This window comes from Dipodomys spectabilis, unplaced genomic scaffold (assembly GCF_019054845.1).
Source record: "Dipodomys spectabilis isolate Male_0828 unplaced genomic scaffold, ASM1905484v1 ptg000544l, whole genome shotgun sequence".
Taxonomy (NCBI): domain Eukaryota; kingdom Metazoa; phylum Chordata; class Mammalia; order Rodentia; family Heteromyidae; genus Dipodomys; species Dipodomys spectabilis.
In genome coordinates, this window is record NW_024871221.1 from 239,138 (window position 1) to 265,237 (window position 26,100).

Consider the following 26,100-nt stretch of genomic DNA (forward strand, 5'->3'; position numbering starts at 1 on the left):
GGGTCTGGGCGGGGTCTGGGGGTCTGGGCGGGGTCTGGGGGTCTGGGGGGGGTCTGAGGGGTCTGGGCGGGGTCTGGGGGTCTGGGCGGGGTCTGGGGGTCTGGGCGGGGTCTGGGGGTCTGGGCGGGGTCTGGGGGGTCTGGGCGGGGTCTGGGGGTCTGGGGGGGGTCTGAGGGGTCTGGGCGGGGTCTGGGGGTCTGGGCGGGGTCTGGGGGTCTGGGGGGGTCTGAGGGGTCTGGGCGGGGTCTGGGGGTCTGGGCGGGGTCTGGGGGTCTGGGGGGGGTCTGGGGGTCTGGGCGGGGTTTGGGGGTCTGGGCGGGGTCTGGGCGGGGTCTGGGGGTCTGGGCGGGGTCTGGGGGTCTGGGCGGGGTCTGGGCGGGGTCTGGGGGTCTGGGCGGGGTCTGGGGGTCTGGGCGGGGTCTGGGGGTCTGGGCGGGGTCTGGGCGGGCCTGGGCCGCGGCCTCAGCCTGGCTTCCCAGGGGTGTCTCGCAGGAAGCGGGTGGGGGCTGGAGCTTCCCAGGGGTGTCTCGCAGGAAGCGGGTGGGGGCTGGAGCTGGCGTTTTCTAGCGGTGCGGGCGGTCCGGCCCCTCCCGCACCCCGTCCCCCTGTGCCCGCACCCCCCTCCGCGGGAAGGGCCTCCCCTCTCTCCGTCCTTAAAAGCCAATTTCCTCCTTGAGGCGGATTTGGAAGGACGGGAAATGGTGGCTGTGGGGCGGCGGCGGCCTCGTCCCACTGCTCACTCTCCAGCCTCTCCAGCGCCTTCTTCTTTTCTTTTTTGGTACTTTTTATAGCGGCGGTGATAGGAAAGAGACACACCGGGGAAAAGATTCGGAGTACCAGGCTGTGGAGAGGGGTCCCCCCGGCTCCCCCTCCGCTCCCCGGCAGAGCCCGGCTTGAACCCCTGAGAAGACGAAGGCGTGCTAAGCCCTCTCCACCGGGCTGTGTGGCCTTGGGGGTCTGGCTTCCCTCTCTGGGCTGGCAGCTCACCCAGCGGATGAATGGGGAGCGGCGGTGCTGGCGGCCCTGGAGGCGGGGGCAGGGCCAGGGAGGCGGAGCGGGGAGCCCGGGCGGCTGGCCTCCACTGTGCCGTCCTGGGGACGCAAGGCAAGCCCCCGCAGCCCTCCGCCAGGGGCGTTCTCGTTTTTGATTTTGCTGTTGCTTGTTGTGATCCTGTGGGGACGGGCAGCCGCTCTGGGCCGCGTCCCTGGCCACGGGCAGAGGGACCCTTGGTGGCCGGCCGGCTGGCAGTGGGACCATCGCGACGACCTCCTGGGGAGAGGAAGAAAGGGCTAATTTCACTTTGTGGGGTAGGACCAGAACTCCTCACCTAAGGGTCACCCTCGTTTCTCCTTCCGCGGTGGGGGTCCCGACCGCGAAAGGTGAACCTTTCCCAGTTCTGCCTTCCGTTCTGAGGGCTTGATTCCTGTGGGTAATTGATCCCCCCACCCCCCAGTCATGGGGCCTGAACTCTGGGCCTGGGCACTGTCCCTCAGCTCTTCAGCTCAAGGCTAGCGCTCTACCACGTGAGCCACAGCGCCACTTCCGGCTTTTTCTTTCTGCTTATGTGGTGCTGAGGAATCGAACCCAGGGCCTCAGGCATGCAAGGCAAGCGCTCTACCTCTGAGCCACCTTCCCAGCCCTGGGTTTTCCTTTTGGTTATTGTTATTGTGACTACTTCACGGGTGATGTGCAGCCGCCCGTGTCAGGCGCAGAGCGCAGTTCTCTTTGGACAGTGTCACCCCTTCCTTCTCTCTATGCAGGTTTTTCCCTCCGTTGATCACTTTTATCTTCCCGACTCCTCTCTCGCGCTTCGTCCATTCTAGACGGCAGCATTTGGTTTCTTACGCTCATGTGAATAGTTCAGTCTTTTCATTTCTATCCGTTGGATCCAAAGAGTTAAAAAAAAAAAAAAACAGCACACGCCGCCGCCGCGGGGAGGCTGCGTCTCACTGGATAGCAAGAGTGGGCAGCCGTACAAAGATGGGGCCCCATTCCAGTTCCTTCCCCCAGGCGTGGCGGGCCGGGCCTTCCTGCACGGGACCCCGTCCCCCGGGGAGCAGCCCACGCCTGGGGCAGTGCTGGGGTTATGATCTCGCGCCAGGCGTTTGGTGTCGCTGGAGTCTTTAGCGCCTTTGTGCTCGCGCGGCCCCGGAGCTCTGCGTGCAGCAGCAGCCCTGGCCTGCCATCCTGTGTGGGGTGACCCCGGGGTCGGCGCCACTCCTCCCGGAGGCCCCCAGTCCTGCGCACGGCTGTCCCTGCGGGGCTCCCGCCTGGGCCATGGGACAAGCACATGGGCTCTGTCCGCGTCCCCGGCCGCCCACGTCGGAGGCCCCCGCGGCAAAGGCCCTGGGTGCCTTGTGGCTTTGCTGTGACCGGCGGCGGCGGGAGGAGAGGGCCCGGCCCTCACTGCCCCGCAGCTGCTCCTCTGTGTTCCCCTCCGGAAGTTTCCAGGAGCCCCCCTGGTCTGTGCTGTTCCGCACGCTGCGGCCGCGGCTGGCTGCAGGGTCTCAGCTCTGGCAGAACGAGGGTTTTGAACTCAGGGCCTTGCGCTTGCTGGGCAGGAGCTCTGCTGCCTGAGCCACGCCTCCCGCCGGGGCAGCTCCCGCTTCGAGAGGCCCCAATTCCCGGCTCCGTGGCAGTGCTCTGCTCGCTCGCTCGCTCGCTCGCTCTCTCTGATTTCCCGTCCGCTCCTGTGAGTGTATCCCACTCGACACTTCTTCCTCCAGATCTCCGTCTCTGCCATTTTGCTCCGGATTCTGGGAACTTTCCCCAACTTCCCAGCTCTCTGTGTGAGTGAGGATTTTGGCCAGTCACTTTATTATTCTACGAGAGCTTCCCCTCTCCATGACCGGCCATGCTTCTCAAGCTGGAGAGAAGTGGTTCTGGAAGTTTGCAGCCCAGAGCTGCCCCCCAGGCGGAGCTAAGGCGAGAACCCAGGGCACACCTGCAGGACAGGTAGCAGGAGCTAAAATTGACAGAGGAGAGGCTGGCGCGTTTCCTTGTGGAGTGGGCGAGCGTACAGATGGTGCGGTGCGGGAGCCAGGATGAGAGGCGAGATCCGGGGAACGCCGTGTGCTTGCCGAGTTCTGTGCAAAGGGCCTGTGGTCAGGAGTGGGGCAGCTCAGAGCCACAGGTCACACTTCCAGGAGCCTGCTTCCTCCCAGCCTCGGTTCCCACCAGCCCGGGGCCCACAAGACCCACAGCTACAGCTGTGGCTGAGCCTCTGCCACCGAGCTTCAAGCTCCAAATGCACCAGCCAGTTATGCCAGGAGCCCGCTGCGGTCCACTTGGCCCCCAAGGGGCCGAGCCGAGGCTGGGCCAGGCGGGGCTCTTCCTTCCCGGGGACTTGGAAGTTTGGCCACCATTGTCCCCAGAGCTTTGGGCTGTCGGTACCTGACCCCAGGCTTTGGATCTTCCCCTCCAGTTCTGGGTGGAGAAAGGCTCTGAAAACAGCGGGCGGGGGCGGGGGGGGGGTCTGCTGAGAGGAAAGGGGGTGCTTTCCCACCTGCTGTGGGGACCTAGCTGAGCCGCGTCAGAGCCTAGCGAGCCACTGGCTCTGAGTTGGGGCTTTCCCCCTGGAGCTGTAAGTGTGCTGCGGGAGCCCAGAAGCAGGCCTTATTTGGGGAGGGGGGGCAGGAGAGCTAGGCGCCGCCGTTCTGGCCTCAAGGGTCCCTGCGGGAGGCTGGGAGCTCAGTCCCAGGCCCCAGGGACGCTCCTGGCTCAGAACATCCTCGGACCACATTTAACGCAGCGCCCAGGTGGCCGGTGGGTGTCTGGGTGTGGGGAACACAGGCACATGGGCGGGCGGCGGGCGGCAGAGAGGCCGCAGAGGAGCTGGTGGCTGGGGGCGGCTGAGATCCGGGCAGCCCTCCAGGCCGGCCGGCTGAGCCGCCCAGGGCCGCCTCAGATGCAGAGCGCCCCGCGGACTGGCCCAAGCCTCTCCAGCAGGGGGAGGGAGCGCGTACCGCCCTCCACCCCAAGGGCTGCCAGCTTCCGCGCTGTGAAGCCCCCCTCCACGCCAGGCTCCCATTCCAGTCTGCCCCGCCCCCCGACAGAGCTACGGGGCAGGGGCAGCCACTGAGGGCTGAGCGAGGAGGAAATGCCCACAGCTGGCCCTGCAAGCTGGCAGAGCCGTGGAGCCAGCTTTCCATCCCCGCCCCCCCTCACCCCTCCCCAGCCTTGACAGCAGCAGGCCCTCCATTCTAGAACTGAGTCACATGTGAGCATGAAGTTCCAGGAGATGGGTTTTAAGTGTGATGGACATCACTGGGGGCGGGCTCTACATGTGATGGACATCACCAGGGTGGGCTTAAGAAGTGTGATTGACATCACCATGGGGTGGGCCTTAAGTATGATGGATGTCACTAGGGGGCAGGCCTTAAGTGTGATGGATGTCACTAGGGGGCGGGCCTTAAGTGTGATGGACATCACCAGGGGGCGGGCTTGAGGTGTGATGGACATTAACAGTGGTTCCCACAGACATCACCAGTGGTCCACATAAATGGACAAATCCCTCAGCCCTCAGACAGACCCAACACAGCTGAGACTCCAGGGCCTCACTCAGAGTGGACAGGGGCAAGCACATGGCAGCCATGATGAGCAGAAATCCAGCTGAGTCAGAGTCCAGGTCTGGACTGCCCGTGGGAGTTCAAGGCCAAGGGACTTCACACCAGGCAGAGGATGACGAGACCAGTGCTGCAGGGTCCCGGGGCTCAGCCTGGTGCCCAGCAGGCTCTGGGCAGAAGGCTGCTGTTCCCCTCCTCTGGCAGAGGCTCAGCGCTCTGCTCACAGAGGGAGACTCTGGGCCTGACTCAGGGCATCGTGGGATGACCAGGACTCCTGCTACAGAGCAAAACACAGTATAGAGGTTGATCACAATCATCTCACAAACACGCACACACACAGATGCGCGTGTGCATGCACACACACACAGTGCAGCTTCTAAATCTATGTCTCCTCCGGCTTAGGGCTGGGACCAACTCCGCCTTCATTCTTGCTCCCTGTCAGTTGGCATAGGTCCAGCAATGTTCAGCCTCGGAGTGAGTGGACAGATGGGTGGATGGATGGTTGGAGGGCTGGTGGGCAGACGGAGGGTGGTTGTGTAAATGTGTGGATGCATGGATGGAGAGACGGATGGACAGATGAGTGGAGGGGTGGGTGGATGAATGGATGGATGGGCAGATGGGTAGATGGGTGAATGGGTGAGTGGATGGTTGGTGGAAGGATGGATGCATGAGTAAGTGGTGGATAGATGCGTGGGTGAGTAGATGGATGAGTGCGTAGATAAATGGGCAGATGGGTGGGTCGAGGATGGGTAGTTGGATGGACAGATGGACGGATGGATGGGTGGGTACTAGATGGATGAATATATGGACAAACAGCTGAACAGATGGTTGGATAATGGGTTGATGGATGAGTGGACAGCGTGGATGGTCAGGTGAGCGGCCGGCCGGCCCGCTGCACAGGATCAGCGTGCAGACCTGGGCTCAGTCAGACCTGATTCTGCCGGCGGAGGTCAAGGTGGGGGCTGGCTGCAGGGTAGCAGGCCGGCATGAGGACGGGGCCTTGTTGCCTCGGGGCCCCAAGGAGCCCTCACTGCTGGGGAGCAGGGAAAGGCCTGGCCTTGGCTTCGTCTTCCGCATGGGGGTGCCCCGTCATAAAGTGCTCCCCGCTTGCCTCTGCAGTGGAGGGGCCCTTCCTTCTCATGACGGGGTGGAGGGGAGGAGGGCGGGACGTGGGACCCACATCCCAGGGCAGGGCAGGGCGTCCAGTGCTGTGTCACGGCCCTCGGCAGTTCCTGTGGCCCCGTCTCAAGCCTCATTTTGGCTTTTTATTGTTGGTGGTGGTGGTCGTGGGGCTTGAACTCAGGGCCTGGGCGCTGTCCCTGAGCCTCTTTGTGCTCAAGGCTAGCGCTCTACCACTTGGAGCCTCGTCTTTGTTATGGCGGTTCTCGAGTTTGAATTCAAGGCTTCGTGCTTAGTAAACTGTGGCTCTGCTGTGTGCCTCAGCTTGGCTTTTTGCTGAATATTTTGGAGCTAGAGTCTCATAGAGTTTTCTGCCTGGTCTGGCTTTGAACTGTGAGCCTCAGATCGGAGCCTCTCAGAAGGTCAGATTACAGGCGCGAGCCACCACTCCCCAGCTCTGTCTTCTTGCATGAGCTGTGGGGCTCTGGTGAGAGGAAGCGAGTGCGGCCCCCACCAGACCAGAGCGGGGGAGGGGGCTCTGGACAGCCAGAGCTGGGGAACCCGGGAGCACATCCCATTTTGAGGGCTGTGAGTAGAGAAGAGGGTGGGGCTGTGAAGACCCTAGAAGAGGTGTGAAGAGGGACCAGGGAGTCTTGGGCTCCCACTTCATTCATTCATTCAGACATCCATTCATTTATTCATTCAAAAGTACATGCCAACTGGGCGCCGGTGGCTCACGCCTGTCATCCTAGCTACTCAGGAGGCTGAGATCTGAGGACTGCAGTTCCAAGCCAGCCTGGGCAGGAAAGTCTGTGAGACTCTTACCTCCAATAATCCCCCAGAAAACCCAGAAAACTCCTGCTATGGCCCAGGACCTGCTCCTCTGCGTGCCCCCCTGCATGTCCTTTCTCTGACTCCAGCTCGCATCCCTTCCTGGACATGGGGCTGGCTACTCCTGCACTCACTCCCGGCTCTGCCCTTGGCCAGCTGTGTGACTTTCCGCTTCTCACCCAACCGCTCTGAGGCACAGCCACCTCATTCACAAAATTAGGAAGAGGCGGTCTGTGTGAGGCAGCAAGTGGGCACAGGAGCTTGGAGTGCGTGTGGCCTGGCGGTGGCTGCTGGTGTCCACGGCCATCCTGGGTCCCTGCAGCGTGGGAGGGAGGCGAGGCAGGGCAGGGGGCGGGGTGTGTGCTCTGAGGTGGGCTGGGATGAGCTCAGGTACCGCACAGCCCCGATGGAGGAGTCTGGGCGGGTGACAGAGCGGGGGGGGGGGGGGGGGGGGGAGGGGGTAGATGGCAGATTATCTTCCCGAGACGTCTCTGACGACAGGCACAGAAGATGGCCAGCCTGCCCGAGCTCAGGAGCAGGCCCCTTCCAGCAGCCATCCCTGACACACAGCAGGAGCAGGTGCTCAGGACGCATGCTTAGCAGGCTGGCAGTGGGCTGAGATTCCGGCTTTGCCGGGCGCTAGCCGGGCGCTGGTGGCTCACGCCTGGGATCCGGGCTGCACAGGAGTCTGAGATCCGGATGGTCGCAGTTCAAAGCCAGCCTGAGGAAGAAGGCCCGTGAGATCGCATCTCCAGAATAAGTGGCAGAAAGCCAGGCTGGCCAGGCACGGGTGATCCTAGCTACTCAGGAGGATCATGGTGATCTGAGGATGGCAGTTCAAAGCTAGCCCCAGGCAAGAAAGGCTGTGAGACTCTTAATGACACAGAAAAAGCCGGAGGTAGCATTGTGGCTCAAGAAGCTCAGCGAGGGGCTAGGAAGGTGGCTCAGTGGTAGAGCGCTTGCCTTGCATGCTCAAGGCCCTGGGTTTGATTCCTCAGCACCACATAAGAAAAAAGCTGGAAGTGGTACTGTGGCTCAAGTGGTAGAGCGCTAGCCTTGAGCTGAAGAGCTGAGGGACAGTGCCCAGGCTGAGTTCAGGCCCACGACTGGACCCCCCCCCCCAAAAAAAAAGAAGCTCAGCGACAGCGCCTAGGCCCTGAGTTCAAGCCCCAGGACTGGCACAAAAAGAAGCCAGGTTGGAGGTGTGGCTCAAGTGGTAAATTGCCAGCCACACAACTACAAGGCCCTCAGCTCAAACTCTGGTAATTGGAGAGAGAGAGACAGAGTGCGGTATAAGGGAGAAAGGAACAAGAAAGAATGTTCTGGAAGGACACCGGGGCTGGAGGCCTAGGGAATGCGTCCTGTCTTGTGGGCAGTCAGGGTTGTGTGCACACAGCCTCCAGCTCTGCCCGGCCCCGCCCTGGCCTCGGTTTCCCTCAGGCACACCCCATCACCACTTCCACTGGTTCCTCAGTGATTTCCCGGCTCTGGGGGGTTCTCTCCCCAACCAGCTGTGTTTCCTCGTGAAGATCTCCCTCCCTCCCTGCGTGTGGGTCAGTGCATCACAGGCTAGCCCGCTGGGGGCGAGGGGGATGTCACTCAGGACCATGCACTGGCTGGGACACATGAGGCCCAGATCCTGGGGGGAGGGAGTAATGTTGCCCAGAGCTGGGACTGGACTGGAAAGCTGCCCTCTCCCTCGGGGACAGCTAGTCCTCACTCAGAAACAGCGTGGGGGGAGCTGGAGCTGCGGGGGGGGGGGGCGAGGAGCAGGGAGAGGGGCCAGGGCAGAAAACAGGCCACAATTTTGAGTGTTGGAAGTGAGGAGAGGAAAGTAAAGCAGCAGCCAGCCAGCCCCCGAACTGGCTGCACTGGGCAGAGATGTCCCGCTGTGCAGAGGTCCTGTGGCCATGGCTGACCTCCCAGAGAAAGGAGTGGGAGGGGCCGTCGAAGGGGGTCGTCCATGCTGGGGGGGGAGATTGCATTCTGGAAGCTGGCGGGGATGTGTGGGTGAATTGTAATCGGGAGGTATGCGGTCTAGTTTAAGGCTCTGTGTGATGAAGAGCGAGTTCGGGAGAGGAAGGCTCCAGGTAAGGGATGTCAGCGCTGGGGGGGGGGGGGGGGAGGGAGTTCACAGCATGCTGGCTGTGGGGGAGGGGAGCTCAGGGCGCCGTGAGTCCCTACTGGGCTCTGGATGCTGTGTGGGCCTTTGAAGCCCCCCACCTGGGACCAGCGGGGGCGGGGCACATCTGCACCTGCCACTGGGCAGGTTTGAGACCCTCCCCCCACACCCGGTCAGGCCCAGGGTGAGAGTTTCGAGGTGGCCCCACTCCTTGGTAGGAGCGGGATTGTCACCGGTGTGGCTGCGACACGTGTCGGCCGCATCCCATCAGCCGATCTTGGCAGGTAACACTTAGGAAACACTCCTGTGAGATGTATTACAAAGTAACGAGACAATTTAATTGGAATCAAGTTCTTCCTGCGTGATTGTTTCTATTAGGACAAAAACTTGCGCTGCTGCGTGCGGGCCGTGAGCAGGGAGGAGGGGAGCAGGTGACAAACACGGTGGGCCGGTGTTTGCATAATCGCCAGTGTGAGAAACAGCCCTCCCGGGGGGCGCGTCTCCATGGAGAAGAGGTGCGGCTCCCCTAGAGGGTGGGTGTTGCCTGCCGTCCCGCCGCCTGCTCCCCATTCCATCACAGCACGCAGGCTGCACCGCCAGGCACCCGGAAACAGCCCTGCCCGGCTGGCTGTAAGCGAAGCGCAGGGTGGTGCCGGCCCTGGGCTCCATTTCCCCCATGAGTCACGGCAGGCAGGGAGCAGCCGCAGAATTACTCCAGCCAGGAAGCCGGAAGCAGAATGCTGGGGTGGGGGTGGGAGGGCGTGCGGCCCAGGGCTGCCAGGCTCCGACGCTGCAGCGAATGATGGGGGGGGACCCCTCCAGTCCAGGGGCGCTGCCCAAGGAACGCTCTGCCTGCCCCTGTCCGAGGAGCCGCCCTCTGAGCCGGCCCTGCGGCCGTGGGCTGGGCTGGCTGCCCGGGCTGGCAGCGCGTCCGCGGACCCGGACACCTGTTCACCCCCCACCTCGCGGCTGGCCATCCCCGGCGGACCAGCTGACCGCGCTCTGCTTGGCTCCTCTTTCCTGACTGGCAGAGCCTGGACGTTTCTAGGACATCCGCTGTCCCGAGATGCTTTCTAATAGTGCCCCAGTTCCGCGCTGGCTCACCCCAGCAGCCGCTCCCGGCCGCGGCTGCCGCTTCTGCCCCCTGCAGCTCTGAGGAGCTATTTTCAGGGGCTCCTCGCACTGTCTCCTTTCGGGGACCCCCCTCCTGGCCCGCCCCAGGTGCTCATGCCCAGCGGCCCGGCCCTTTGTGCCAGTGTTTTCCGCCCAGGCCTTGTTATTTCGTCCTTGAGCTCCAGCGGCCGCTAGCTGCCGGCCTGCCCCAGGATTCTTCCAGACAGAAAATCTGACTTGCAAGCGGTGTTCACACCCAATGGGGTGATGTGGAGGGTCAGGTTTAGCAAGAAATGGAGTTGACCCCGAGCGCGCTTCCTTCCTTCCCGCTGACTCCGCACGCTCACTCCGCCCTCCGTTTCAGAGCTGGCACATTTCACGTTGCAGATTGCAAACATGATTGGGGAGGTTTCACCCGACGCCTTGAGACAGCTGGGGTGAGGCTGCCCTCGGTGTCCCTCTACACCCCTGCAGGGGCTCAGCTGGCCTACGGGGGTCCCCCTTCTGCCAGTGCCCCGCCCCCCCCAGCTGTAGCAGGGAGGTTCCCTGATCTTGGCCTGCACTGCACAGACCAGGCTGACTTCCACGTCCAGCCTGACCACACCTGCTGCCTGCCTCTCCAGCCCCGGGCAGCAAGGGCGAGGCCCCAGGCTGAGGCTCCCCAGAGAGCCAGCCCCCATCAGACACTGTGACAGAGCCAGAGCTCCTTACCTGTCTACCCAGCACCCCTGGAGCTTGGAGAAAGCCTCAGGAAAAAGAAACAGAGCAGTCGCTTTTGTTCCTGGCAACACGGGAGACCAGCCTGAGCGGGCACAGGCCTGGGACTCCTGCCGCAGGCCAGGCCTCGGGCGCAGTGGTGGACAAGTAGCCGTGTGTGGCGACTCACACCTCTGGCATCAGCTCGCGGCTCTGCGGCACCGCTGGCTGGGATGTGTGCAGCCAGCAGACACCGGACGTTTCTGTCCCTTCCTCCATGCAGCCCGGCGCTGTGGCCTTCGTGGCTTTCTGCCTTCTCGGTCAGGGTGCAGAGTCCCCGGGAGCAGGGACCAGTGTGTCCCCCGCAAGCCTGTGACTTTCCAACAGCCTCTAACAAGTTAGCACACACTGGGAGGTTTAGAGCTGGAACAATGTGTTTACTCACAGCGTGGAGGCCAGGATCTGAGGCTGAGGAGACGAGGTCCACTCCCTCTTGAGAATCTAGGACCCATGGGCCCCTCGGGTATCCGCTGTCTGCCAGTCACCCACAGTGGGCGCTGCTGGGGGTCCCTGGCTGGTCCTGGATCACATGCCTGTCCTGTGACCAGTCTGCTGGTGTTTATTGTGTTTCTGAGATGGTGTTGGGACTGGCCTAGCTCTCACAATCTTCCTACCCCAGCCTCCTGAGTAGCCGGGATTACAGGCATGCACCACAGCCCCTCCGATATAGTTGCTCTCACAGGGACATGGGAGTTGGTCTTAGGGTCTCCATAAGTCCAGTGTTTCTCATTGCAAGAACATTAGTGGAGCCCGGCGTTGGTGGCTCACGCCTGTCATCCTAGCTCCTCAGGAGGCTAAGATCTGAGGATCGCGGTTCAAAGCCAGCCCAGGCAGGAAAGACCCTGAGACTCCTATCGCTAATAAATCCACCAGAAAACTGGCAGTGGCGCTGTAGCTCAAGGTAGAGCGCTGAGGGACAGCGTCCAGGCGCAGAGTTCAAGCCCCACGACCAAAAAAAAAAAAAACAAAAAAACATTAGTGGCTGGCATCTGTTTCCAGGGAGATAACCACTGAGAAGTTCGGGGATACCCCCTGTCCTGCCCTCCATCAGGCCAGGCTGGCCACGCCTGGCAGCCTGCAGGGTGCACGGAGCCCGCCGGTCCATTTCCCAACACCCACGGGAGCACCGGGATTAGCTTGCACCGTGGCTTGAGTGGCTCAGGGATCCAGAGGGGGCCGAGGGGGCTGACTGGGCAGGGCTGCCCGTGGGGGCCACACCAGCCCCCTGCTCAGAGCTTCACTGCTTGAGGCGGCCCGCGCGTCTCCTCACCCCAGGCCCGGCCAGGCTCCCGGTCTGTGCCTGCCCCTCCTCCAGTGGAATCAAGGACAGGGTTGGGGGCTGGCGGGGCTTGGCCGCCATCTGTCAGCCTGGCACTGCCGAGTCCCAAACCAGGAAGAGGCAGCCTTCCCTGTTGGCGCGTGGAAGCGAGCCGCGGCTGCTCTCACACCACGTGATGTGTGGTCGCCTGACATGGCGGGGCCTGGTCAGCTCGCTCACTGCCCGCGGGTGGCTAAATCAGCTGCTCGCCGGGGCAGGATGTGGACGGGGGGTGGGAACAAGCGTGGGCACCCGCAGTGCTCTGTCTCGTGGCTCCCAGGAGCCTTGGGGCCCAGGGCTGTGCATCCCGGGCTCCGTGTGTCTCCCGTGTAGACGGCCGCGTTGGTGTGTGGGAGCCAGGCCTGGACCCAGCCTTGCATGAACTAGGAAAAGTTCATAGCAAAAAATAAAAGTTGGCACAGAGCTGGCGCGGCCGTGACAGCGCAGGCCGGGGCTGCGTGCAGTGCTGTCCGCAGGGCCCGCCCCGCTCTGCTCGGGCCCTGTCCCCACCCCCCCTGTGGGCGGACGCAGGCACAGGAGGCCTGAGACCCTGCGCTAGGGTCTTGCTCTGTTCTGTCCGCAAGCCCGAGATGCTGTGTCTCGTGGGGAACTCCGAGGGGACGTGGTGTTTGTCCCAAGCCTGCTCCGGCATCCACGGTCCTCCCAGATGTGGAGGTAGCAAGGAAGGGGCTGGGCAGGGAGGGGGGAGGACAGGGCCAGGGAGGGGCAGGGAGGGGGGAGTTCAGAGGCTGGGCAGGGCCCCCCAGTTAGGCGAGGTGTACATGGAAGCCTTGGCAGTGAAGCCAGATCATGGTGTGTTTGGGCCACGTCTGAGGTGGCCACGCTGGTCCCAGCAGGCAGGCCACCGGTGGCAGGTGGCAGCATGGCTCAGGGCTGCGGGCAGAGGCCCCTCCTCCACCCCGTGGCTCCCGTGGCCTGGCTGTCGTCTGCTCCGCCGGTAGGAGGGCAGAGCCTCTGGGAGCGACCGCGTCCAGGAAAGCTCCCCTGGGAGGCCGGGATGTGGGGTTCGCAGTCCGATTCGACAGCGGTGGGGTGCTTCAGAGAGAACCAAACGGGCCTGGCCTTGGGGGTCTTCTGGGCCTGGCTTTGGGGTTGCCCTCTGGAGTTGAGTCTCCAGCTGCTTCCTGTGAGCGGCAGGAGTCCCTGTGTCTGAGAGTCTCTGCCTCCCTGCCCCTGGCCTCCCTGCTTCCCGCCTCCCTGCCTCCCGCCTCCCTGCCTCAGGCCTCCCTGCCTCAGGCCTCCCACCTCCCAGCCTCTGGCCTCCCTGCCTCAGGCCTCCCAGCCTCCAGCCTCCCTGCCTCTGGCCTCCCGCCTCCCTCCTCCCACCTCCCAGCCTCCGGCCTCCCGCCTCCCGCCTCCCTGTCTGCTCTGCAAGCAGTAGCCTCCCTTGGTGCTGCCCTCACCTGCCCTGGGCTGTCCCCACGCTCGACCCCGCCCGCCCCATCGGAGCCGGCCCAGCTCCTCTCTGCTGTGTGGCCTCTGTGGGGTGTGGTTGGTATGCTGGAATTTGGAGTGGCTGTACGTGGGGGGTCGCTGCCTCCTGGTGCTCAGTCGCCTCTCGGATGTCCTCACCCCTCTTTGCAGGGGACCTGAGTCTCTGAGGGGCCGAGCTGGTAAATGCCTGAACCAGGCTCCAGCACACAGCCGATCTGAGCATACAGTGAGCAGTAACTCCGGTCCAGGCACCCGAAGGCCGTTCCGCCGTGTAACAGGCTGAAGAGCGGGGTGCCCCGTTCACATAGGAACAGCAGGGGCCTCTGACCGCTGGCCACGGAGCGGGCGGCCGTGACGAGGGTCAGTTCCCATCCCAGCACTGACCAGGCTGGCCCCTCCCCTGACCAGGCTGGCCCCTCCCCTGACCAGGCTGGCCCCTCCCCTGACCAGGCTGGCCCCACCCCTGACCAGGCTGGCCCCACCCCTGACCAGGCTGGCCCCTCCCCCTCAGCTTCCGAGGTAGGCCTCCATCCAGGGCACCCAGGATGTGTCTGGGACCTCAGACGGAAGCAGCGTGGCAGGAGGGGAGGGTGTAGATTCAGACACCAGTTCTTCACCTCATCAGAAGTGGGGGGGGGGGTAGGGGAGGAAGAAGGGGCGGGCCAGGTGGGCAGGCAGGACCAGGGGGCAGGGGCCTCTGGGGTTCTCATTTTGCTCTGTGGACTCTGAGCTCAGAAGGTCACAGCGACCTTCAAGACTGGGCTTTGAACCAAGTTCAGTTGGGTCCCCAGACCGGTGTGGGCAGGTGCCCCTCCCCCCCGCTCCCGCTGTCACCCGTGCGGGGCCCTCACTGGCAGGAGATGGCCCGGGCCAGCGTGGGACGCAGGGTCCGCGCCGTCAGGTTCAGAGGGGAGGGGAGGGACCGGCTTTGGGAGCACGCGATGGGCTGACCCCAAGGCGGGCAGAAGTGGGTGTCACCACCCACCGGTCCCCCAGAGGAGGACAGCAGGCTCAGGACCCTTCAGGTGGGCAGCTACTCAGAGGAAGAGTCTCAAGGCGGCTGACCGAAGCCCTGGCTTCTGGTGATGGGCAGTCCACATCCACCATAAAGAGGCCTGGGAAGCCTGGCCCACGGGGGCCACAGGGCCAGGGAGGGCACAGTGGCACCAGGCTGCATGGGCCTAGAGAAGGGCCCGAAGCCCCGGCCCGCCCCGCTCCTGTCTCCCGCTCCGTCCTGGCTGCCTGCCGGGCTTGGTCTCTAACAGCCCCCGAGGACTTTCCCTCTCAACCACACCGCCAAACCACTCAGCCCCGGGAGGCTGCGGTCTGTCCTTGCTGTGCTGGCTAGCGGGGGGAGGAGGGGGAACAGTGGGGACCACAGAGGCCGCCGTCCGCATCCTGAGCCGTGGGGGAGGGCTCACCCGCGTGGCCTGCGCGTGGTGGTGTTGCTCGGGATGCCCAGCCTCCCCTCTGCCTACCCAGACCCCCAGGATGGATGTGGCGCCTCCTGACGCCCCGGCCGGCCCTGGCTGGCGGTCACGGGCGTGTTCCCTCCCGGGACGCTGCGCTGTCCCCGCTGGCGCCCTGTCTGCTCCTGCCCTGTGCAGGGCCCTCTCGGTGCCCCGTGTGCCGGGGCCGTCATCCTGGACTTGCTGCCTCCCCCTCCCCCTCTGGGCCAGAGGCAGCTGCCGGCGGTGCTGGGGGCTTCTTCTGGTCCTGGTGTCTCGCACCTCTGGTGGCTCCATGCTGGGAGAGGCACTGGAGAAAACTGAAGCCTCCCCCTGTTCCGCTGCCTCCTTCCTTGCTGCCTCCCCTTCCGGCTCCATCCCCGCAGCCTCTGATTCCCGGTGGGAGGCAGGCAGCCTCCAGCCTCCTCCTGCCCCTTCAGTGGCCACCCAGAAGGCCCGGGGCAGGGTAACAGTTGGCCTTGTCTCCGGGGCCATGTTCTGCACCTATTCCTCCAGCCCGCCCCCATGTGCCTGGGGGGTAGGGGCGGGGAGGGGTGATTGGCAGAGGGCCCCGCACACTAGTAGGAGATGAGACTTTGGCAGGTGGCAGTGAAGTGGGGGTTTCAGATTTCTTTCCTTTAAAGGGGAACAAGGGGCCAAGAGACCGTGTTGCAGGGTAAGGGGTGACACACACCATTCTTGTCCCCCCCAACAAGCCATCAGATGGCTCTGATGTGGCCGAAGTGCTGAGGGAGGTGGCCCTCCCCCTCCCCCCAGTCCCCAGGTCCCCCTGCCGCGGCCCGGCCGCCCCCCTCCCGCCGCCGCCCGCTCACCCAGCCTGCCGATCGGCAGCACAGGATGACGCCCGGGCCGCGCCGGGCGCTCTGTGGGCTCGTCAGATGACTGTGGGGGCCCCACGCTCCCTGGCGCGGAGGAGGGGGCGCGGAATTGCACACCGGTCCTGTATCCCCGCGCCTGCCTGCCTGCCTGCCTGCCTGCCTGCCTGCCTGCCAGCAGCTCCTGCGTGCACGGAGCAGCAGCGGAGGGAGCTGGGCTTCTTTTTCCATCCCTCCAAGAGAAAAACAAAGCTTCCACCGCCTCAGTTCTCCTCTGGCTGATTCCATTTGCGTCCCTGGAAGATGCGTCTGGCCGAGGCGGGCCGGGGCAGCGCCGTCGCCACCCCTCCGCCGCTGCTGCGGCCGCCGCCGCCACCGGGGCTACTTACTTTCTTCTTGGAGCTGGGCGGCGTTGCCCTGGCCGGCCCCCGGGCACCCTGAGCGGCCCGCCCGCCCGCAGGCCCTCCGGCATGCGCCGGTCCTTCCCCCGGCTGGCTCCCCCCCTCCACATCCCATTGTGCCCCGCTCCCCCATCCTGCTAGCCCCCCACCCCCACCCCAGCTCCTCCCGCACCTCTCCCTGCCACCCAGGCTCCTCCATGCTGCCTGGATCCGGCGAGCGGCGTGATTAATTGGCTATGAGGATGAACCTCCCCGGTGGAGGAGCAGCCGCCGTAATGATGACGGGTTACAATAATGGTCGTTATCCCCGGAATTCTCCCTACAGTGACTGCATCATCGAGGAGAAGACGGTGGTCCTGCAGAAGAAAGACAATGAGGGCTTCGGGTTTGTGCTCCGGGGGGCGAAAGGTAAGCGCGGCGGGACGCGTGTGTGTGCCCGTGTGTGTGCCCGCGTGTGCCCGCGTGTGCCCCTGAGCCTGTGTGCCTGTATGAAGCATGTTCCCAGCTTGGAGATAAACGTGAAGCGGCATTTTCCTGGGGCCACTTGGTTGCTAGACAACCGTGATCTCTCGCATCCTGCCTTTCTCAGGAAGCACTGGGGCTTCCTTTCAGCATATTTTCTTAATTTTCCATCCACAATATTGCCCGGAACAGGCTCATACTCTCTCCCTCTGCCCTCTCTTTCTTGCTCTTTCTCCCCCCACTTCTTTTAATCATGGAGTTAATCCGTCCATGTCTTACGCTTTAGTCTGACCACATTGTGGCTGCCTTCAGAGCGCAGACACCAGAATCTCCAGCCTGGAGTTGGGGGGTGCCCCGCTCTGGGAGGGGGGCTTCAGCCCAGGGAGGCCAGCGCCCGTGTGGCTCTCTGTAAGGTGACTTTGCAGAGGTGTGTGGAGCCGGTGACACACACCCAGTGGGCTGTGCGGTGGGGGCTCTGGGGTCCGGGTGGTGGGGCCGGGGGCTTCCCTGGCCAATGAAAACAAAATGGCATCGCCCCCGTGAGAGGGAGACACTGCCCCGTGGGCGCTGACCGGCCATGTGGAAGTCCCACCTCAGGGCTGCTGGGCTGCGTCGGGGCCCTGCCCTTGCTCTGAGATGGCCTCCTGCCTGCCCGAGCTCCGGGCGTCCAGAGCGATCTGCCCAGAGGGAGAGGGGAGCTCGCCCCCCCCCGGACGTGCCTACGTCTGCCTGTGTGCCCGGCTCTCCCTCCCCACCTGGGCATCTCTGCCTCTCCCACCCACCCCCGGTCCTCATGACTGCCAGGAAGTCCCACCTTGCCCTAGAGTTGTACTTGAAGCCATGTGGGCCTGGAACCGAGCCTGGCTCTGCCGAGGAGCGGAAGTCCAGCCCCCACCCCCCTTCAGGCTGGGCCCGGAGCGTGTGGCCGCAGGAAGCCGGTCCCCCCCCCAACCCCCCTCCACCCCACACCCAGCCAGAGCTCAGAGCAGACCCCAGACGCGCGGCCACCCACCAGGTCAGCCTTCTGCTCCAGCCATGTTCCTAGTCCAGTCTCCTAGGCCGTGGCTCCGCGTGGAGTTTCTCCAGCTCCCTGTGGTATGAGCAGGAACTTTTCCATTTTTAGAACTGAAAAAATGTTTAGTCACCGATGCTTTTAAAGAAAATGACAGGCGTGCAGACCTGTTCCACAGAGCACGTTGTCCTGGGGTTGGGTGGGGAGGCCGAGGGGCATGCGGGGGGGATGGCCCTGCGCACGGCTGGCCGCCCGGCTCAGGAGGAGCCAGCGGGACCACTGCCTCCAGCAGCAGGTGTGGGGCCGCCTCCTCCAGGGTCCTGTGGTGTGAGGAGGGGGACAGCCCACCTGGAAAACACCTCTGTCTGCTTGTCTCCCCAGCCGACACCCCTATCGAGGAGTTCACGCCGACGCCGGCCTTCCCGGCACTGCAGTACCTGGAGTCCGTGGATGAGGGCGGGGTGGCGTGGCAAGCCGGACTGAGGACCGGGGACTTCCTGATCGAGGTAGGACACGCGTGTTTCTGCTCATCCTGCCCGGGGAGAGCGCGGACGCGCCGCTGGGAAGGCGCGGTTGTGGCGGCCACGCCACAGGTTTAGGGGTGTCGGAGGGACTCTGGGTGTCTCCGCCCCTGTGGCTGCCCGTGGCCCTGGTGTTTCGGAGTGTCTGTGAGCCTCTGGCTGTAAGTCTTAGGAAGGAGAAGATGTGCATGGAACTTGGCCGTCTGTCCCAAAGTAGAAGGGTCGGAGGAGACGTGGCTGGGCTGGCGGGCTGGTGGGGGAGGGATCTGTGGATGTGTGTGTCTTGGCTCTACAGTGACACCAGGGGTCATTTCCTGTCCCTGTGCCCCAAGAGCGAGAGAGAGAGACTGCTGGCATAGGCCGCAGCTGGTGGCTGGGAGCCGGCGGGTCTGCCGTAGCTGGATGGGCGACGGGCTCAGGAGACGGTGGATCTTGGGCAGGAGAGGGCAGAGCAGTGACTTTGAAAAGTGGCTGCTGCTTGTGTCTCATTGCAGAATCCCCCGGGTGCTGTGGACGCCCCGGCCACCGTGCGTACGAGGGGAACTCCCGTGGCACATCTGGGTGGTTCGCCGTCAGGCGGGTTCAGGGTGGTTCTGGTCTCGCGGGGCGAAGGCACGTGTGACCCTCTGGAAATCAGAAGAAGGCAGGAGTGTGCTGGAGATGGGAAACGATCCCGAGTGGCCCTGTGTCTCAGGCGGAGGGAGCAGGGAGGGGGTCCTGCGGGGGCCCACCCCCTGCACCTACCCCGACGTGTGTCCGGGACCACATCTGACCTTGCAGACCTGGACCTGGAAGCCATTTCTGCCCATGGTGCCCAGTGATCCTTCAGCGGGGGCCTGGTTTGGGATTCCAGGGGCATTTACCCGGATTTGTAAGGGTGATGGACATGCAAGGGGAACCCCCCCTCAATGTGGGGGAGAGTGAGCCGGGCAAGGGGAGGCAGTGTGGTCTCACTGTGTCTCCTACTGTTTGCTGGAAGATGCATCCAGGTGATTCTTGACCAAGGTGAAGCCTGGGTTGGGTGAGCCCGGAGCTACTTGGAGTTGTTGTCTGTTGGAACTGTGGGGTGCAGACCTGGAGTGGCAGAGCAGGGGGGTGGGGGCGCCCCCCTGCAGCTCCGCCGGGGGTTTGTAACCCTCATGCAAATGTAGAGGTGGGGTGTGAATCATCTCCAGTAGGATGCGATTGTGATGGAGATCCCTTTCTTGTGTGTGTGTGTGTGTGTGTGTGTGTGTGTGTGTGTGTGTGTGTGTGTGTGTGTGTGAGAGAGAGAGAGAGAGAGAGAGACAGGCAGGCAGGCAGGCAGACAGACAGACAGACAGATGGGACACGGCCTGAATGGGAGGCCTATGGATGACAGGGAATTCCGGAGGTCCACTAGGTAGAAACAGGCTGGTGCTGGCTCTTGGTCTTCAATAATAAATGACAGCGGTGGATGTTAAAATCTCTCTCCTCCCCTGGTGCTGGGCATATTGAGTTGTTTTCGGGTAAAACGGTTCAATGAAACTAATGGGGACCACCGAGGCACCATGCCCGGTGGGGGCCACGTTCCCCTGGCTCGGGGCTGGTAGATGTCGTGCGCTCATCTGGGCTGGGCTGGTGGAGGAGTCCCACTCTCCTGTCCCACTAAATCCTCAAGAAAACGTAAAGCATCAGGAGTTCCCTCCTCTAACCACTGGTGTATGGAAGTGCTTGCCTTCAGGGCGCAGGTATTTTATTTGGGGGACCTCTGCAGTCCAGCAGTGGCCCCAAGATGCATTAGACGGTGGTGACACGGAGCTGCCCGTGGCCCTTGGCCACGCCCTCCGGAGCAGCCGGCCTACTGGGCTGTGTGCTGACAGGGAGCAGGTCCACCCAGACAGACATACGGACTCATGGGGGACCCGGCTGCTCCTGTCCACCTCCCAGCTGCCTCTGGGGACTCAGAAATTCTCCACTCGGTGCTTGGATCAAAGACTGAGAATCCCTGTTGAGTTATTTTCCTAGCAACTGAGTTTTGCCATTGGAATATTAAAATCATTTCTGGCCTGACCGGGGTGTGTGTTTCAAGCAGGCGATCTCTCTCTGCATTTTCAATGAGCCGTGGCAACCATGAAGGATCACTGGAAACTGAGTCTTCATGTGCCCCGGGCCTAGTCAGAGTCTGTGTGGTTTCGGGCTCCCCGTGAGGTGCGGGCTCCGTGCGGAAGGCCACTCGAGAGCCAGCATGTGGTCCCCACCCATCCCAGCCTTCCTCTCTGCTGTTTGAAAGACCCTGGGAAGCGTGTCAGCCTGTTTCCCCAGGGCACACACTGCAGCTTGCTCCTTTGGGCCAGGTGAACATTGGCAGAAGTGAACATTGGCTGTAAAAGTCATCATGGACATCAGTGTCTTTTTGTTGTTGTTGGTGGTGGTCATGGGGCTTGAACTCTGGGTCTGGGTGCTGTCCCTCAGATCTTCAGCTCAGGGCAAGTGCTCTACCACTTGAGCTACAGCAGCACCACTTCCTGTTTTCTGGTGCTTCATTAGAGATAAGTCTCACAGACTTTCCTGCCTGGGATGGCTTTGAACCGTGATCTTCAGACCTTGGCCTTCTGAGTAGCTAGGATGACAGATGTGAGCCACTGGCTCCCAGCGCCATCTTTACAACTTTGTTTTTCCATCTCTGACGTTGTCCCGGTGTCCGGAAGATGGTGCCCGTCCCACCACACAGGCTTCCGGTCGGATTTTTCTAGGGTGGAAGTTTGTTCTGTGGACCCCACCTTCCCTGACCACAGTCCAGAGCTTTGAGTGAAGTTTCCTGCAGATGTGTCTTCAGATTGGCGAGAGATTGGAGGGGGTGCTGGCGGTGTGGGGGCAGGGACTGGCCGGGCTCCTGGGCCCTGTGGGTGAGGGACACTGGCCATCGGAATGGCGGTAGTGCTGCTCAGCTGAGGGGAGATGACCAGCAACAGCATCTGAGCGTGCTGAGCGCAGCCCTGTGGGTCGTGTCGTTGGAGGCTGGCTTCTCTTTTATCTTCATATTCTTTCCCTCTGTGATGTTGGGTTGGGTCAGGTGGAGCTTTCCCATTGGAGAGGCAGCGGCTGGGGGCGGGGGTGGGGGCGGGGCCACTGGAGCAGGGATAGCCTTCCTGTCTGTTCTGCTTTGCATACAGGTGAGTCCCCGCCCACCAGGCACAGGAAGGAAGGCCCTCCTCCCCCCCATCCCCCCTCCCCCATCTGGGGGGGAGAGGAGGAGGCGTGGCTACAGGAGCTGGTCAGGAGGGGAAATGGAGGCAATCCAAGACAGAAGCAACTCCAGGGTCGGCCTGCTGCTGAGGGCTTCTCCCATGTCCGGCCACGCGGTCCTGGTCAGGCCGTGGAGACGGGGCTGGACAGGTCAGAGGTCATTTCTGAATCTGCCATGCTCCGTGGGCAGCTCCAGAGTGAGCGCTGGCCAGGAGCTGGCTGTCGCTCCGCTGGGCTCACCACTGGCCTTGGCCTGTGAGACAGAGCTGTCCATCAGCTGCCCGGGCCTTCATGACACAGCTGGGCGGCGGTGGTCCACAGACCCAAGCCCAGCTGCCATCTGAAATCTCTTAATTTGGCACTCTGATGAGAACTCCTAAACAGAAGCAGAAGTGGAATCCCTCTCCTGCTCAGGAAGTTCTTTCTCCTGCAGATTCCCCAGGTAGAAGTGTGGTTTGCTTTTCCTTGCGTTACTTTGATAAACTACGATGTCCTGTGTCTTGAGGCTTGCCTGCGGCGGCAGCAGAACACTCGTCCGGTGCTGGGCCCTGGGTTCATCCCAGGGATGGCGGGAAGAGAACAGGGAAGGGAAGGGGGAATAAATAGCCAGCAAGGCAGCGCAGCACAGGCCCGCGCGGGGCGGGGCGGGGGGAGCGCGGCACCCAGAGGCCCAGGTCCTTCCTCGGAGCTGCTGGGCGTGTGTGTCCACACGCTGTGCCGTCCAGCTGTTCAACAGCCCGATCACGCGACCTCCGCTGTCCACCCATCTTACGAGGAGGAGGCCGAGGCACAGAGACGCCAAATCACTTGCCAGGCCGCGTCTACCGTGCGAGCTGGGCCGGACCCAGGCTCCCTCACTCCGTCGCCAGACACTCAGATGCCCGAGTGCTGCACCCAGTGCAGGGTAACGTGCCAACTTGTGTTTTCAAATTAGCACTTTGTTTTAAATTACTCTACTTGTTGGGGGTGAGGACTCACCTCATGCTAGGTGAAAATGGTATGTGTACAACTTAAGATGTGTAGCCTAGCATGGTGGTACACATCTGTAATCCTAGCACTCAGGAGGCTGAGGCAGAAGGAACATGAGTTCTAGGTTAGCCTAGGCTACATAGTAAGACCTTGTGGCAGGAGGGGGAAGGGTGGGGGACTGTAAGCCAGGCACCAGAGGGAGCCTAGCTGCGTTTCCTAGCTACATAGGAGGCTGAGATCTGAGAATCACAGTTCAAAGCCAGCCTAGGCAAGAAAGTTTGTGAGATTTTTATCTCCAACTAAACCATCAGAAAAACAGAAATGGAACTTTGGCTGTGGCTCAAGTGATAGAGAACTAGATTTAAGCAACAATGTTTAAATGCTTGCCAGGCAAACTATTTGAGCCACATCTCAGTCAGGTTTATTTTAAATTGTCCATGGATTATTTTATGTTCGGTGTGGTATTTTTGTGTTGATATCAAGGTTTGAACTTAGGGTCTTAGCCTCTCACTCAGCTTGTTTTGTCATTGTTGGCACTCTAGCACTTGAACCATGCCTCTACTTCCTGCTTTTATTTTGCTGGCTAGTTGCAGGTACAAGTCTTGAGAATTTGTTTGTCCAGGCTGGCTTTAAACCTTGTTCCTCAGATCTCAACCTCCTGAATAGTTAGGATTACAGGCGTGAGCTTCGTAACTCTATGGCAAGTGGTGTGACACTAGGTAACAAGAGCCGGAAGACCTGACATGGAGGGTTCCACCCTAAGGGAACCTTCCAGAAACAAGCAGAGACCACAGTGCAATAAAATAGAGAAATGGAGAATGACTCCCGAGCAGCAGGCGTCGGCATTAAAATTGCTCCTGCAGCAGATTGTGTGTGTGTGTGTGTGTGTGTGTGTGTGTGTCTGTCTGTCTGTCTGTCTGTCTGTGTACCCATGTGTCCGTGCCCCTGTGTGTCCATGCATGCATCAGTACTGGAGCTTGAACTCAGGGCCTGGGCCCTGAACCTTAGCTTTTTTTATTTTTTCTCTCAAGGTTGGTGCTGTACCACTTTAGCCACAGCTACACTTGTGACTTTGTGCTGGTTAATTGAAAATAAAAATCTCAGAGACTGGGCTGGGAAGGTAGCTTAGTGGTAGAGTGCTTGCCTAGCATGCATAAAGTTCTGGGTTCTAGTCCTCAGTACCACATGCATAGAAAAAGCCAGAAGTGGAGCTGCGGCTCAAGTGGTAGAGTGCTAGCCTTGAGCAAAAGAAGAAAAAGCAGCTCAGGGACAGTGCCCAGGCCTTGAGTTCAAGCCCCACGACTGGCAATAATATAAATAAATAAGTAAATAAATAAACAAACAAATCTCAGAGACTTCCCAGCCCAGGCTGGCTTTGAATTGGGATCTCAGACCTTACCCTCCTGAGTAGCAGGGATTACGGGCATGAGTACCAGCACCCACCACAGCACAGACAGGAGGCTTAGGGGACAGAGTTACCCCCAGGAACATGGTGTCACACGAATCTTCTTCCCTTGGCCTTTTCTCTGGGTCTTGGACCGTCTGCAGTGTCAATTTGCGTCTGTTGTTCACTTTGTAGATAGACAGATATTTCCTCGAAGCCAGCTATCTGGCCCAGGGGCATGGCACCCGTGCCTCCAGGCTGTGGCCCCGTTCCCTGAGGAAGGAGGCTTTCCTGGGTGATAATTGTCTTCCTGGGGCCTCTGTGAACCTCGACGCAGGGCCGCACACGGGCCCCCATGGTTCTAGTGATTGCTTTCGTACCCCTGAAGTGGCCGATCTCATGTTTGTGTTAATTTCCTTAAATAGGTTTTCCCTGGCAATTAAAGGGGGTTGCAATACCCTTCATCCCTGAGAACCAGCTCCGGTGCTAATTACTTCTCCCTCATAGTAGACACTTGTGACACAGATGCCTAGGATGGGTTTTGTCATCTCGGTCTGTACCGTGGAGTAGGGGGGCCTGCGTTCTCTGGGGTCCTTCCCAGGCTGCTCCCAGCTCTCAGGGCTCGCGGCGAAGTGGACTCAGAGCCCTGACGCCCAGCCTGGCTGGGGTGGAGGCAGGCCCTCCCTCCAGCCCCCATCCGGGTCAGCGATGCCCGCAGGAGAGTGAAGAAGACCGGTCGGTCCTCATCAGCCTTTGGGGTGGGCTGCCGTTGGTCCCCCCTTGCTGTGTGAGGCTCCGCTTCCCGCGGGCAGAATGCACAGTTCGGGGACCAAATGGCCTAAGAGGAGCCGAGGGCCCCAGCTTTCACCACGAACACAGAGGGGAGGCAGGGCCCGCTGGGGTCACACGCAGCCACCCTTTGTCATTGATTGTCATCTTGTCCTGCAGTGTCCTGGGGGGGTCTGGCCTCGGACAGATCATTGATCTGAGCCAATAATGAGTTCTAACAGTGCCAGGCGATGGTGACTTCTGTCACTGTTTCAACACACGCCCACCAGGTGTCCGGCGCATCCAGGCAGCACTTGCTGCAGAGGGCATTCTTGCGTGGCGTCTTTGTGTGTGAGGGGCATCGGCTGGCACCGACTGGCACCTGCTCCTCTCGAGCCCCGGAGGCCACAAGCAGGCCCGCCTCCTCACCGGGCTTTGAGCTGTGATCCCAGACATCCACGCCTTCTACAAGGCTGTTTTGGTCTAGATCTGGCTTTTCCATAATCTTGGAGTTTCCCTTCTCCTATGAGGCCTGGCCCAGGACCATGGCCAGGGCCTTTGGTGGCATTCCCGGGCCCGGGCCCTGTCCATCCGGGTGTCAGCTACGGTTCATGGCTGACAGTTTATCTGCTTGCCCTTTAAGAAGAGCACGAGGGGCCATCCCATGTCCTGCCAGCATCCCCGGTGGCCAATCTACATCTCTGCCCACCTCGCCACCCCAGCCACACTTCTGTAGGTATTTAATTCAGTAGTGGAAGACTAAATACCAGCGGGTCACCAGGGTCAGATCCTTCACCTGGGGTCCTGGCTGGTTTTGTTGGTCATCGCTGTGGTTGGATGGCCCTGGCTCTTCACCTGGGGTCCTGGCTGGTTTTGATGGTTGTCCCCATGGTTGGATGGCCCTGGCTCTGCTCCCTGAGGCCCTCCCCCGGCCCCTCGCCCCCAGGCTCTAACACTGGGGTCCCATCCCTTCAGTCTTTGCTCCAGGGGTTGGAAGGAGCCCCTGCTCAGAGGGGTGGCGCTGGGCATGTGAGCGGCAGATCCCTTTCTCCACCCGGGGAGAATCGTTCCTCCGTCCCGCATGTAGAGTAAGAACAGTCGGTTCTCGGGGAGACCAAGCAGGGTCCGGCGAGAGTGGACACAGGCTGCTTAGTGATGTCAGCGATGGCAGATCCCAAGTCTTGGCTCGTTTACTGTGAGGTTCTAATTTGAAGCATCAGTGATTTCAATTTCAGGCTAAAAAAAGATTCCAAATCACTTCAGGGGACCGTGGCTGCTGTGCCCCAGCTCCGTGGGCTGGGCAGATGGCAGCACCCGGGTTGGGAGATGAAGAGGAGCCTCGGTCAAGGGCACAGGCCGGGCAGCGTGGCCCGGGCTGGAATCCACGCTCTGCCTCTTCTGAACATGTGAACTGGGGCACCTTGCCCGTTCCCCTTCTGATCTCTCAATGAAAAGGTGCTGGAAGCACAGTCTGGGCTCCGTGAGTTCTCAGGGAGCTCCGTGTCCAGGAGCCACACAGCAGGATGTGGTGAGTGAAGGCCGGTAGAAGCCAGGGAAAGCTGGTGAGGAGGGGGATGTCAGGAGCACTCAGCAGGGGCCTGGGGGCGGTCTGAGGCCAGCAGAGCCCCAGGTAAGGACAGCTGGAGTGGGCTGGGACCGCAGGGGTGCAGCTGGCCCGGGCCCAGCCCAAGCAGGCGAGCTCTGTCCAGCGTGCTGAACCCCTCTGCTTACTGGCTCTGTCCAGGGTGCTGAGATCACTGGGCTCCAGCTTTTTGCCCAGTGTATGAGAAACTCTGGGTGATGGTTCTGTCCG

General features: G+C 61.8%; 1 protein-coding gene across 2 annotated transcripts in view; it reads left to right on the forward strand.

Annotated features, from left to right (window-relative positions):
- Shank2 (SH3 and multiple ankyrin repeat domains 2) overlaps positions 1-26,100 on the forward strand; it is a 289,122-nt gene that overhangs the window by 158,129 nt on the left and 104,893 nt on the right. For both annotated transcript variants that reach the window (XM_042670380.1, XM_042670381.1), the window contains exons 14-15: positions 16,290-16,372; positions 17,820-17,944. In XM_042670380.1, the coding sequence (XP_042526314.1) occupies positions 16,290-16,372; positions 17,820-17,944 (208 nt within the window). The remainder of the gene's footprint in view (positions 1-16,289; positions 16,373-17,819; positions 17,945-26,100) is intronic.